The sequence below is a fragment of the Diabrotica virgifera genome, chromosome 4 (assembly GCF_917563875.1).
Source record: "Diabrotica virgifera virgifera chromosome 4, PGI_DIABVI_V3a".
NCBI lineage: Eukaryota > Metazoa > Arthropoda > Insecta > Coleoptera > Chrysomelidae > Diabrotica > Diabrotica virgifera.
In genome coordinates this window covers 136,417,580-136,432,818 of record NC_065446.1, presented here as the reverse complement: position 1 = coordinate 136,432,818, position 15,239 = coordinate 136,417,580, and the positions used below count along the sequence as shown (strand labels likewise).

Sequence of the window (15,239 nt, the reverse complement as noted above, 5' to 3'; positions counted from 1 at the left end):
CCCAATGAATATAAAGGAAGCCTTAGGAGTAAACATGAATGTTAAAAACACAATAAATTATCTTAAAGACTCTGTACTGTATCACCTATTGTAATTTTTATTAACTTTACTTTTGTTATATTTTTTAGATCGCTAATAACCCCTGTGGTTACAGCGTAAATAAATAAAAAAAAAAAAAAAAAAAATAGATGAAACTAGTGGAGGTGGAAATTATCGTTATAAATGTATAAATTACATTACATTACATAGTTTCCCACCTTTAGACGTCTGTGACAGGAGTATTTTATAAAATTCTACTGTCACAGTGACAGTTGTCATACTCCTCTGATACGTCTAAAGGTGGGAAACTATGTAATGTAATGTTAATTTACAAGTTTAACGATAATTTCCACCTCCACTAGTTTTATCTCTTTTTATTTCGCAATGTATTATGTTTTCCGTCTTTTGCGTTATTTTGCCGGTTATTAGAGCGCTCATCACTGTATAGCAATAGCACATTTTTATATACAGTGATGAGCGCGCTAATAATAAATTGTCAAAAATGATTTTTTTGAAATATCACTTATAAGTGTTAAATTTGTAAAAATTTCTCATAAAAAACGAAGTCCCACCAGAGGAGTCCCATAGAAAACGTTTTGCAATCATTTCTTGAATTTTATGAGAAATTTTCGTAGGACCGAAGAACAACATGTAATAGTAACTGAATTAGTGAGAAGAGGAGCCCAAATTTCGAGACAGATGAACGAAAAAAACTTTATTTGATTCCTTTTTGTAAATTTTAAAATTAATTAGTGTTGTTTAAGACAATCAAAATTGAACCCTCACGCACAAGTTGTACGTACAACTTCAGTGAGGAACTGAGTTTATTATATGTGTAATTTATTTGCTACGAATAAACTCCATTTTATTATTATTATTATTATTATTATAATAACCGGCAAAATATCGCAAAAGATGGAAAACATAATACTTTGCAAAACAAAAAGAGACGAAACTAGTGGAGGTGGAAATTATCGTGATGAACGTATAAATAATTAACATTACATTACATAATGTCCCACCTTTAGACGTCTGTGAGAGGAGTATTTTATAAAATTCTACTCTCACAATGACAGTTGTCATACTCCTCTGATACGTCTAAGAGTGGGAAACTAAATATGTAATGTAATGGTAATTAATACGTTTATAACGATAATTTTCACCTCCACTAATTTCATCTCTTTTTGTTCCGCAATGTATTATATTTTCCATCTTTTGCGTTAGTTTGCCGGTTATTAGCGCGCTCATCACTGTATATTAGACGACAAGATGGGGCCCCTGATAAATTTCGGCGTCCAAAAAACCGCAAGCTTCATGCTGCGGGGCATCTGTTACGCCTTTGAGTATAAAAACAAAGAGGAGTAGAGTGTATTTGCTTATGGTAAAACACAAAAAAGTATTAAATTGTTTTATTAAAATACAGTGAAGTAAAGAATGAATATCATTTGTGAATTAGAAAAGAGGAACTGAAGCAGATAGAGAAGATCAAATAAACACACGCACACGAACACGAACAATCCAAAGAGGGTGATAACTGATAACTAACTACCCGACTACATCTTCATTTGGGGAGCGTTCAAGTATTACGTAACGCGGTTTTTGAAGATTTTTGACCCCCCTTCCCCCCTACGTAACGTACCTTATTGGGACGTTCCCAATAAGGTACGTTACCCCCCCCCCCCCCCAACCGCGTTACCTCGTTACGTAATACTTGAACAGTCCCTTGTCGACTTTTGAAGTATGACACAAAGTCCAGTCCGAAGATATATAGGATATATAATTATATTACAGATAATGGATTACTAAAGCTAGATTGTCAAGTGCTTCTACACTCATCGCATATGCCGACGAAGTCGCTGTTATAATCGTCGCATTGCCCCTTAAGGATATAAATCTTACGTTCGCCATCATCATCGAGAGCATTTGCCAGTAGATGAACAGAGTCAATTTACTACTAGCAAAGCAGAAAACCGACACGGCGAATAAGTCATCACGGTATTCTACTTATTGGAGTGGTAGCTGAAGAAGAGCAGATCCTTTATCAGCGAAGACAGTCAACTACAACTACATTTGGCTTTGATGGACTCTAATAGAAGAAGGGTAAAACAATATGCTTCGATGGCAAATGAAGCTGGATTCCGCAATAAATGGCAGGTGAATGCATTGTATTATAACACAGGATAATGTTTGGCTGAACAGCAAACCGCATATGGCTACTTTCGAACGTATCCTTGTCGCTTTAAACATGACGATTCTTCAGAGCGCCTGTCCTGTCCTAGAGCCAGTAGGGACAAAATGCACGTGCTCTTAGTATTCTCGTTTCCAATTGCTAGCGCTACTGGATACGCTCTACGCGCGACTAAAGGATGATTCAATTTTTTTATATATAATTTGGTTGGAAGGTGAAGGACTGAAAGATGATTGGTTGAAAGAAATGGTAGAAAGTGACTTAAGATCCTTGAAAGAATTTGGAAGCCAAAAAGAGGGTGATCTTTCAGGAGAAGAAATATAGTGCCATTAGTTTTTGAACGGTGTAAAAAGGAATACTGTGACAAAAAAGTGGTAAAAAAAATTCATTGGGAGATTCATAGACAAGGAGAATTTTGGCAGCCAAACAGAGATAGGAACGTTTGTTAGGACGTTGTTGACCGAAAGTCCGTTTGCAAGCAGGACCAGGGAAGGAGTTTAGCTAGAGAATTTGATAAAAGAATATCAGGGGCGATTTATAATTTGAAATAAGTGAATAAAGTTGATCGGTTTTTTCGAGAACAATATTGCAGAAACCAAAGTTTTGAAATGAAACATTAAATTAAAATAAATGTGTAGGTTTTGTTCGTTAATCCTCTGTAAATTAATTTTTGTTATTTGTTCAAACTAATTTAATTTGGGCTCCGCAGTTTATTTTATATAGAACATTGATTCCTTAGTCATTTATTTATACTTTTAATAATTTTTTAATATCTTTTAACATATTTTAATTGTATTGAACAAATTTTCATTTTTTTTATTTATTGCGTTCTACTTCTGTTATTATTGAACACTAGAAAAAGGCAAAGATATTTTTGAACTCGAATAAGGACCCTGAGATAAGAATAACTACCTAATTAATAATAATTTGTCGTCGGTAATCATAGTAAAGTTCAATAAAAATGTTGGTGTTGCTGGTTTGCTAATTGGTTGTTAATTTTCTTATAGATTTCAGAATTATACGAATACAGTATCTTCTTCTTTAAGTGCCATCTCCGTGACGGAGGTTTGCAATCATCATAGCTATTCGGATCTTAGAGATGGCTGCTCTAAAAAGTTAATTTGATGTACATCAGTACCATTGTCTCAGGTTGCGCAGCCATGATATTCTGCTTCTCCCTATCCTTCTTTATCCTTTAATCTTTCCGTGGATAATGAATTGTAGCAAGTTGTATCTCTCTCCACGTGTAATATGTCCAATATATTCCAATTTTCTTGTTTTGACGGTATTTAAGATTTCCATTTCTTTATTCATCTTTCTCAGAACCTCTTTGTTTGTGACGTGTTCTGTCCACGATATTTTCAGAATTCTTCTGTAAACCCACAGCTCAAACGATTCTAGTTTTTTCATTGATGCAGCATTCAAGCAATTTTCCATTCCGTTAAACAAAGTCGAGAAAACGTAGCACCTAGCCAACCTAACAGCCAAAATAAACAGTACTGAAATGAATATTGAAATGTTTGTAATTATTTATATATTTGGTACAGATGATATCGCCTTGCAAACATTATTCACGACGACGTTACCGATAAAACAGATGTTAAAGATGCCCTCTGGCATGGAACAAATCTTTAATACCGGTCCGAAATTCCGGATTATTCGGAAACCACTCAGTACGTGTGGGAGCCGGACACATACCAATTTGAGGCATACGAAGTTCAATACTGTTTATTTTCCTGCATACCGCATACCGTATATAAAAATGCAAATTGTATGTTATCTGTGGCGTTAAAACGCTATAAAATGATTTTGTAAGCCACAAGATTAATTTTATCACTTTATATAAATCGTAAACTGCTTTAAACATATCAACATATAGCGTGTATCACTTACGTCGTTAATAATTCACTAATCTGCGGAATTTACTAAACTCTAATCCGTGCAATTTCGAAGTTCAAAGGCGTGAAATTAATTTGAAAAGTTTCAATTTCTTCCGAACAAATTGGCTGGACCGTTTTGATTGATCGATTTGCTGTAAATCGGCGATGCACTGCATTAGCGCTCACCATTAGCCTATATATTTTGCAAGTTATAAATGACTATAACCTAATTTACGTGTTTATAAAACATAAAGCCAAGTAACCACCATTTAGTTTATTTAAAATCGATTAATTTTGGATTGAGGCAGACGCCCACAGCGCAATTAGTTAATGTACATACGGTTACAACTTTCAAAACACAACTTCATTAAACACATTATTATTTTTGTCAGTAATGTCTTAGTTATTTAAAAAAGTGTATTTACTCATCTTCATCAAAGCTCTTCATTCCGAATGGAATGGTTGCTGCTCTTACTTAGAGCTCTAGGATTCACTTATTGCGGTGAATTCCATTCATTCCACTTGTCTGTTGTCAAAGTTTGTTGTATGATTTAACTTTCGTTACAATTTTCTCCTACTTATTTCGATATGTGCATAGTTCCCTCCAGTTTCTTACTTCCAGAATTTTGATATCTCTCATGACCTGGTCTTCCCATCTCTCTCTGAATCTTCTCCTTAGTCTTTTCGTTTCTGGTTTCCATCTTGCGATCTTCTTAATCAGTAGGTCGTTTTTCCTTCTCTCTATGTGTCCCAGCTATCTCAGTCTCTGCGCTTTAACAAATCTAACTATATCTTGTGCCTTCATTATGTCTCTTAGTTCATGGTTCAGACTTTTTCTCATTTCTCCGTTGTCCATTCTTACCGGGCCCATAATCCGTCTCAGAATTTTCCTTCCGAATATTCCTAATTTTCTTCATCTTTTTCCATGAGGCACATTGGCTCAGCTGAGTACGTAACTACTGGTGTGACTGCAACTCTGTATATTTTCAGTTTTGTATTTCTGGATAAGTTCTTGTCTTTATGTCTTGTCCTTGACCTTCCTCTATTGTTTCTTTAGCTCGAGAGCAATCCATAGTCATTTTTGGTAATCTGAATAACTTTGCTGGTATAGTCGATTCGCTAATCTGAGACACAACTGTCTACACTACAATCAAAACAAAAATGCACGCTATAGAAATAGAAAAACCAAGACACGTTGAATGTTCCAGGAGCACTTCCAAATTATGATTTGAGAGTGCTCCTCGTGCTTGTTTATTTCTAGTGCATCTTTATTGTGATTGTAATGTAGACAATTGTGTCTCAGCTTAGCGAATCGACTATATATCTTGATTTTTCATTTCAATAAATAATTTGTTTCCTCCAATACAGTCAAAGGCTTGTCTGAAGTCAACAAAGAGGATGAGGAGTTATATGTTCTGTTCGTGGGATTTTTCGATTGTTTGTGTAATTATGTGGATCGCATCTGTAGTGGATCTGCCTTCTCTGAATCCTTGCTGGTAGTACCCAATTTTTTGTGAACTGAGTGAGTTTTTGTCTAATGAGGGCTGTTAGAAGTTTATATGTTGTACTCAGTACAGATATTCCTCTATATTTGTTACAGCTTGTTACTTCTCCTTTCTTAAATATTGGTATAATTCTGCCCTCTTTCCAATCCTCGGGTATTTCTTCTGCTTTCCATTTTCTAACTATTTTGGTTATAGATTCTTGTTAATAACTTTTCCTCACCGTTTTTAATTAGCTCGTTGGGAATTTCATATTGACGTATGGGCCAGGTGTTCATTTCTGTTTTATATTAATGATGTCTAAATATTCATCATACTATTGGTATCCCTATTTCATTATGTGTCATGTCTTCCATTGCGCCTACTTCCTCTTCCGGGCTTTCTTTGCATCTACATAATTCTGTGAAGTGTGTTTCCCATGACCTATTGTCAATTTTTACTACTAGTTTGCCTTTCCTTTGATGAGCTTTTAGGTATCCAAATAGTTTGGTGCTGTCGTTACTATTCTTTTCTAGGTCCTCTAACAGCTCTTCCATCCACAGTTTTTTTTGTTCTTGCACCATTTATCTGCTGCTTTCTTTTTTCTTTGTATTCGTTTCGATGATGTTCTTCTTTAGTTGATATCCATTTATCCCTTGCTTGATTTTTCTGTTTGATTTTGATTTCGCATTCTGCATCAAACCTTTCTTTCATTATTTTTATTTCCCTCTGTTCTAGCACCTCTTCAGCTGAATTCAGAATGGATTCTTTTATATTTTTTCATATTTCCTCTGTGTTATTTGCTTCTGTTTAATTTCCCTTTGGGGTTGTCTCATATTGTTCTCTTAGTTCCTGTACTTTTAACTTCTCCAGATTCCATCTTCTTTCGTTTTGTTTTATTCTCTCTGTTTTAATTATCTTCATTTTGAGTTCTCCTATTACTAGAAAATGGTCTGTGTTCTCGTTTGCTCCTCTATATGATCTGACGTCATGCATTATTGCTTTCCATTTCTTTGATATTTTTGTGTGATATATCTGATTGCCATCTGTTGTGCCAGCAGGTATCAGCCATGCTACTTTATGCTCTCTTATGTGCATGAAGTTTGTGCTTATAATGTAACTGTTTGTTACTGCTGCTAGTTGGCATAATTTTTTTCCATTATCGTTTGCTTTGTCATGAGTAGTTTCTTTCACTGCTACTTACTTGTTTTGTTTGGCTACTTTTGCATTGATGTCACCAACCACTAGTACTATAATATTATTTCTGGGTAATATTTCATATAATTCTTCCAGTTGTTCATATAATTCAATTTTATCATTTTCTGGTTCATTTTCTGTGGGTGCATATATGTTTATGATTGTCATATTGGCTTGTTTGTTTTCTATTTTTATATATGACATTCGTCCATTTATAGCTTTAAATTCTATAACTTTCTCCCTTATCTTATTGTTAACCATGAATGCTGTACCAATTTTCCCTTGCTTCTTTTCTCTCGTGTAGTATATTGTGTAGTTTTTCTTTCGTAGTTTTCCTTTTTAATATTTCCTTTTTAATATTTCCTTTTCCTTTCCATCGTATTTCTTGTAGTACTAGTATGTCTATTCTGTATCTTTGCATTTCTCTTGCTATCTCTTCCATTTTCCCTGGTCTCAGTAATGTTTGAACGTTATATGTTCCTAGTTTTACTCTATTTTTCTCTTTGTTTTTTCTTTTGATATATTTTTTTCTTATGTTTGATTCGTTGTTCTTTTTCAGTGCTAGTTTCGTCATCAGGTTTCCATCATAGTTTTCTTCAGTTTTCTTTACGTCTGTTTACATTCCATAAACGTGTTTTTTGTATTCGTTTGCCGGATTGTTTAGTGATACTAGTAGTTTGTTCTTTACTATGTGCTACTTTTACATATTTATAATTCCAGTCTTTTGGCTCTGTGCCAGTACTTTTTGAGGCCTTGGTTATTTTCGCCATATTTTGCGGTTCATTTTCTTCATCTCCTGGTGATTTTCAGTATATGTTCTTCCTCTAGGTTTTACATGAGGTGTTTTGACATTCATCGTTTCGCTTTGTGTCTGCTGCCTCGTACTTCCTACGCTTTCCACAGTATATGTTTTGCCGTCTTTTTTTAGCTTATTATAATTTAGAGATACCTTCTGATCTTTCTCTTGCTTCCTTTAAGTGTTGTTTCAGTATGTTTCTCTGGTATTGTATCTCCTTGGAATAATCTTCACTTAGGTAAATGTCAGTTCCTTTTAGTCTTTTCGATTGGTTCATTATTTCTGTTCTTTTGGTACCGCTTTTAAGTTCCAGTAGGGGTCTCGGTCATAATGTCGTAGGGGATCTCTTTGGATACCAACACGTTATATATCTATTATATCTGTATTTTCATTTAGCGGAACTTGGATAATATAGATAATAGCGTTAGTAATCCACTAATCTGTGGGATTTACTAAACTCTAATAATTGCAATTTCGAAGTTCAAAGGCGTGAAATTAAATCGAAAAGTTTCAATTTCTTCGGAACAAATTGGCTGGACCGTTTTGATTGATCGATTTGCTGTAAATAGGCGATGCTCTGCATTAGCGCTCACCATTAGCCTATATAGACATACTTTCAAAAGTTATGCATCACCCCTCGTATTCACGATGTTTACGCTTTTAAAAGTATGTATCTTTATCACATATTTAATGGGCCTTTTTTTATAAACACTATACCTTTTTTGGTTTTTTATTTTATTTGAATACCCATTTAATTGACTTGGTTTTGCCAAGGTGTAAACATTTGAAAAATTTATTCTGGTGAAATTTTTGAAAACGTGATTAAAATGAATCGTACTTTAATTTCTGAGTTGAAGCGTATAAGAATAATTATTGATTTATGTAGTTGAAGAAGGCCATTCACAGCGGAAAGAGTGGGTGTTTCTCAGAGTGATGTCTCACGGATATAGAATAGGTACCTGGAGACAAACTCGATACGGAATAGAGCTAGGTCTGGTAGACCCCGAGTTACCAATGATCGACAGAATAGATATATCAGAATTTCCATCCGTAGAAATTCTTCTATGTCTGTACCAGCCCTCCAAAGAGCATTCAGGCATGCTACAGGAGTCAGAGCATCGTTGGCTACAATATAAAGAAGAATTTTAGACTCAGGTTTGAGGAGTCGTCGACCAATAAGAGTTCCTCAGCTACAAGCTAGACACGTTTTAGACCGCCTCCAGTGGGCTTAAGAACACATACAGCTCCCCCAACAGTTTTTGAATATTGTGCTTTTTTCAGACGAGACCAAAATTCGCCGGTTATCACTATTTAAACAGATTCTGGTCTCGTCTGAAAAAAGCACAACATTCCAAAACTGTTGGGGAGCTGTATGTGTTCTTAAGCCCACTGGAGGCGGTCCAAAACATGTCGACGACTCCTCAAACGACGACTTATTAGTAGACGACTCCTCAAACCCGAGTCTAAAATTCTTCTTCTTATTGTAGCCAACGATGCTCTGACTCCTGTAGCATGCCTGAATTCTCTTTGGAGGGCCGGTACAGACATAGAAGAATTTCTACGGATGGAAATTCTGATACATCCATTCTGTCGATCATTGGTAACTCGGTGTCTACCAGACCGAGCTCTATTCCGTATCGAGTTTGTCTCCAGGAACCTCTTCCATATCTAGTTGTGGATGTGGTGAAGAATTTTCAGAATTTCACGTAAATTTTAATACAACAGATCTAAAACAAATTACAATAACTTGAATGTAAGGAGTAAAAATGTTCGTTCATCGAAGCGTTGGTTTTGTGTGTATTCTCGTCGTTATGTACTTTTTCGTCACCCAGTAACCCTGGCAAATGAACTTGGGTCACTTCGTTCGGCAATCTTCGGTAATACGCACTTGTACAATAATTGGCAGAGTCTAATAAATTTCAAAGTCAATGTACTTAACATATACTCCCCCACCTTGAAACCCCAAAGACCGGGTTTCAATAAAAAGTCTTAAAGAAAAAGTCAAAGATCATATTAACTATAGTTTTCAAACAAAAATTATTGATCTTGGTTAGGCAGAACACATAATTTCACAACCGGTCGTTTAATCTCACCAGAGTTTGTCGTTATCACAACCGACCGCACAATATTGTCACTTCCGGTGTAAGTTTTTAAAATTCTGCCTAACTGCCACTTCAAGGGAGGAAGTCCATCATCCTTTACTAGAACCATGCGTCCAGGCTGGATCAGCTGTTGGCAATTCTCCTTCCACTTGACCCGCTGCTGAAGATGGGATACATATTCTTTGGACCATCTTGTCCAAAAGTGCTGTAATATCTGTTGCACCCTTTGGAATCTTGAAAGACGATTTTCATTAATGTCCATTAAGTTTTGTTGTGGTATACTCGTCAATGAAGATCCAATTAATAAGTGTGCAGGAGTAAGAGGGTTAGGGTCATTTGGGTCATTAGAAAGAGGATAGAGTGGTCTAGAATTGAGACAAGCCTCTATTTGATATAAAACCGTGGTAAATTCTTCAAATGTTAAAATTGCATTACCTACTACACGTTTCATGTGGTGCTTAACTGATTTAATGTTTGACTCCCATAATCCACCGAAGTGGGGAGCACGTGGAGTAATGAAATGCCATTGAATACCGTCGATTGAGAGGTCTGTAATAATGTGATCAGCATTTGTGTTAAAAAATTGTCTGAGGTCATTATTTGCTCCCACGAAAGTGCTGCCGTTATCTGAAAATATTTCGGAGCATTTACCGCGTCGGGCCGTGAATCGGCGTAATGCCGCTAAGAAGCATTCTGTCGTGAGATCACTGACAACTTCTAAATGTATAGCCTTACTGGCGAAGCAAATGAAGAGAGCAATATAAGCTTTAGAAGTTTTGTAATTACGACCCTTTCTATCTCGTAATAAAACGGGACCAGCATAATCGACACCAGAAACCGTGAAGGGACGTGAAGGGGTAACTCGTGACTCCGGAAGATTGCCCATAAGATACTGTTCGGGTTTATTGTTAAATCTAAAACATCGGACACAATCACGAACAATTTTTCGAACCAAATTGCGCCCTGATATTGGCCAGTAATTTTCTCTTAAGGAAGCAAGAAGTGCTTGAGGACCAATATGTAAAAGTTTCAAATGCTCATGGCGAGCAATGAGTATCGTGAGGTGATCTTTCTGAGGTAGGACTATGGGGTGTTTCTTGTTAAAATCAAATGACGAATGATGTAAACGACCGCCAACGCGTATTAATTTTGTTGTTGTATCAAAGAATGGAGTTAGGCCAAGAAGTTTACTTCTTTTGTCAATTTGGTTGGAATTGAAAAGTGCATCATAATCATATGGAAATGACTGACGTTGTACGAACCTAGTTAAGGTTAAAAGGGAATTATTGAGTTCTATTGTGGTCAAGGGACCTGTTATTCGTAAATGTTTATGAATCGACAGATTGTCTTTAAATCTTAAGACATAAGCAAAGACGCGTGTTAGTTTATTTAATGAAGAATATTTGTAGTAAAAGGTAAATTCGTTGTTGATGTGATGAAACACAAGAGTTTTGTTACGCAGTTCAGGTAATTCAGAAGTTATACAAACTTCTTGATGTTTTGTATATTGAGGCCATTCTTCTTGAGGCAAAGTGAGCCAAGAAGGGCCATGAAACCATATGTGGGAATTACTGAGCGAAGAAGGACTTATACCTCGTGACAGTAGATCTGCTGGATTATCATAAGTATTAATATATTTCCAAAGTTCAGGGTTGGTCAGTTTATGTATTTGTGAGACTCGATTTGCTATAAAAGTCTTAAGTAAATGGGGAGAGGTGTTTATCCATGAAATAACAATTTTAGAGTCAGTCCAATACGTAATGTTTTTAAAGGAGACATTTACAGATGAAGTGACCTTTTCGACAAGTTCAGAAAGTAGTGATGCCCCACAAAGTTCGAGTCTTGGAATGGTTACAAGTTTCATAGGAGAAACTCGAGTTTTAGCACAATAAAGATTTGAAGTGTAATTTCCAAATCTATCTGTGCAGCATATGTAAATACATGCACCGTAAGCCGCCTCCGAGGCGTCAGAAAACCCATGAAGTTGAACAGAAACTGGGTTAGAAGAAAGTACATGTCTAGGTATTTTTAAAGTGTTTAATTTTGTAAGTTCGAAGTAGTATTTCGACCAAAGTGTGTAAATACTTTCAGGAACAGATTCATCCCAACTTATCTTGAGTTTCCAGAGCTCTTTAAGAATAATTTTCGATGTAACTGTTACGGGTGAAAGTAATCCCAAAGGATCAAATATTTGTGCTGTACAGGATAAAATCTGTCTTTTGCTAATCTTTAAGTTAATTGTGGAGATATTTATAGAATATTGTAGGGAATCACAAGACGGATTCCAAAGTAATCCTAGTGTTTTGTTATGTTCGTCAGAACCAAAATGCAAAAAATCAGGATCAGAATGATTTTGTAGAGACGAATCATTGGTAGTCCATTTTCTCAGAGGAAAACCGTAGGAAGATAATAAATATGAAATAGTTTCCTTGATTTCTCGGAGTTCTTCCGATGTGTCACAACCAGTTAATAGATCATCTACATAAAAATCGTGCAAAATTATAGAGGAAATTTTTGGGTATTCGGAAATATGTCGATGAGCAATTTCATGAAGAGACCTAATGGCAAGAAACGCTGCTGATGCAGTACCGTAGGTAACAGTATTCAGTGTATAAGCAGAAATTTCATCATTTTTATTAAATCTCCAAAGGATCTTTTGAAGGTAACGTTGTTCAGGAGTAAGGAAAACCTGACGATACATTTTAGTTATATCTGCACCCATTACGAATTTATGTTGACGAAATCTAAGTAAAATGTAAAATAAATTATCTTGTAAATGAGGGCCGACATACATGATGTCATTTAATGAGTAGCCTGTGGTAGTTTTCGCACTACCATCAAATACAACTCTTAACTTTGTAGTGGTTGAAGTTTCCTTTAAAACGCAGTGATGAGGTAAGAAGAATCCAGAATTATCATTAGTGTCATTTATTAGGGACATGTGACCAAGTTTAATGTACTCACGTATGAAGTCATGATATTCTAATTTCAATTGAATGTTATTTTCAAGTTTTCTCTCTAAGTTTAAAAAACGTTTTTTGGCAGTAGTTAGAGAATCCCCTAAAACTGATGGAGATTCCTTTAGTGGAAGAGTAGTGATAAAACGACCATCACAATGGCGAGAAATATGCTGCTTAAAATGATTTTCACAATAGATGTCTTCTTCGGAAACAAACTTAGTTTTAGGACACTCCTCTAGTTCCCAAAACTTTGTGAGCTGTGAATCTAATTCACTGGTAGAAGAAAAGTAACAATTATGTTGGGGGTGGTGTTGAATATTTGTTGGAATTGGGCCAGAAATTATCCAACCAAGAGTGGTTTTTTGAATGATCGGTAACCCAGGACCAAGTTTGATTTGTCCCACGCTTAAAATATCCCAAAATGTGTCAGCTCCAATAAGAAGGTCTACTGGACCAGGTTTTTCAAAATTCTGGTCAGCTAGAAGTAATTTTGTTGGAATATTGAGCTGGGAACGATTGATCTGTATGTAAGGTAAATTACTTGTTATGTTGGGCAAAATTAGACAAGATATTTTTTTCGAGAAATTGTTAATATCTGATTTAAATGTTAGTGATGTCCGGAAGTTAATATTGTGAGTTAATTGATTAATTCCCGAGATTGAAGTGTTGATTTTTTCCTTTGAAAGTTGTAAAATATCACAAAATTTCTCAGATATAAAGTTGGATTGACTTCCGTTGTCCAAGAGTACTCTGCATTTATGTGAGTTGCCGAACTTGTCAAAAACGTTAACAACAGCAGTTGAGAGTAGAATATACGGTTTAATAGCAGTGTGAACACTTGAGCTTATATGATGTGTTGAAGAGAAGTTAGAGGTAGAAGTAGATTCATTTGACTGCAGCCCAGTGTTTGGAACATTGGAAGGTAATGAAGATTGCGAAGAATTGTTTTCTGTGGAAACTGAATTTGAGGATTGTGAATTCTCGAAGTGTAACAGAGTGTGATGGATCTTTCCACATTTTCTACAACCAGTAGAACGACAATCCTTAGTACGATGGCATGTGCCAAGACAATTAAGGCATAAACGTAGACGTTTTGCATTGTTTAACCTATTAGTAGGATTTAGTTTTAAGAAGTCAGGACAATAATATATTTTATGTTCCTTGTTACAAAAGTTGCATTTAAACCTATTCTCTGTGTTAGAAACAAAGGCTCTTGTTTCAGACTTATTACCTTTGTATCGTGGTGAATTTCGATCCTGTTTATTATCATTGTAGTTATCTAATGACTCTAAGATACGACATCGTTCTTTTAAAAATTTCAGTAAATCATCTAAAACTGGTAGGTTGTCTTTACAATTTTGTGACTCCCAAGAGCGTCTTGTTGAGTTATCAAATTTAGTTGTTAACAAATAAATAATCAAATCATCCCAGTGTTTAGTGGGGCGTTTTAAAACTTCTAAAGCACGTAAATGTTTTTGTGTATTGTCTAGAAGTTGTCTGAGACCTTGATTTGATTCTTTTGTGACTAGTGGTAGGTTAAAGAGAGCTTTAATGTGATTGTTTACAAGTAACTGTTTATTTTCAAATCTTTTGATCAATAAACTCCAAGCAATGTCGTAGTTTGCATCGCAGACTTGCAAAGATTTAATAGTGTCGGCAGCTATGCCACGTAATGACAGACGTAAGTAATGAAACTTTTGTACATTGGAAAGTGAAGTATCATCATTAATAATAGAATTAAAACTGTCGCGAAAGAAGAGGAATTGATCAAACGATCCATCAAATGTAGCTAGATTCAATGGAGGTAACTTAATGTTGCTTGTATTTGTAGGCCTAGCTGCTATTGAACCATTGACACTACGTGAATCAGACGTTTCAGTAGGTCGTCTAGATAAAATAAGTTTTTTGATGTCAGATATTATTTTAAAATATCTGTCCTCAAAAGTCTGCCTTTCAATGGCATGTAATGTGTCATAATTTTCCTCGCAGTCAGGATCATCAGTTTCAATAAGCATCTGAACCTCATTAAAAACATCTAAAAGCCCTTCGGCTTTGAATAATCGCATTTCTAAATCTACGAGGTCGATAATTTCATTATTTTCTATACTTCGAAAATATGTTGTTAAACGTGTAAGAGCACCTTTAGTGGCCATTCTCTTTGTTTTGTTTTGGTCTGACATTTTTGACAATATGACCAAAATGTACGAGGATGCAAAATAATTAAATATTATGTATGTATGTTAATTAAATTATGTAATTTTAGTAATCTAATGTATGTGACGTATATTATACAGATATAAACAATCAAACTGTGTTTGATGTTTCAAGAAATAAATATTTGATCTTCGATGAATGTAATTAAATAAAAAGAAATGATTTATTCAAGTGCAGAAAACGGAAATAAATGTTTTGTAATTCAATTATTATGTACGTAAGAATTATTATTAACGTTTAGTTACGATCTGTCAGAATAAAATAAAAAATCAGCTAGCACATTCACAATGAATACGAGAGTAGGTAAAACGTCAAATAATAATAGGTCTGTTCCTTTGTTTTAAGTGTAACACTAGTTCTTGAAAAGTGTAAAAGTGTTACA

The 15,239-nt window shown here is 35.2% G+C and overlaps 1 protein-coding gene across 1 annotated transcript; it reads right to left on the bottom strand.

Moving 5' to 3' along the window:
• Window positions 1–9,294: 9,294 nt before the first annotated feature.
• On the bottom strand, window positions 9,295–14,823 carry LOC126883665 (uncharacterized). Its single transcript, XM_050649324.1, has 2 exons — window positions 12,993–14,823; window positions 9,295–9,308 (listed from the first exon to the last, which is right to left on the bottom strand). Exons 1-2 carry the CDS (start codon window positions 14,821–14,823, stop codon window positions 9,295–9,297), a joined length of 1,845 nt encoding a protein of 614 aa, XP_050505281.1.
• Window positions 14,824–15,239: the final 416 nt, after the last annotated feature.

What these genes read in the sequence shown, in the direction of transcription:
- LOC126883665 (XM_050649324.1), bottom strand. Translation starts at nt 14,823, where the DNA reads ATGTCAGACCAAAACAAAACAAAGAGAATGGCCACTAAAGGTGCTCTT.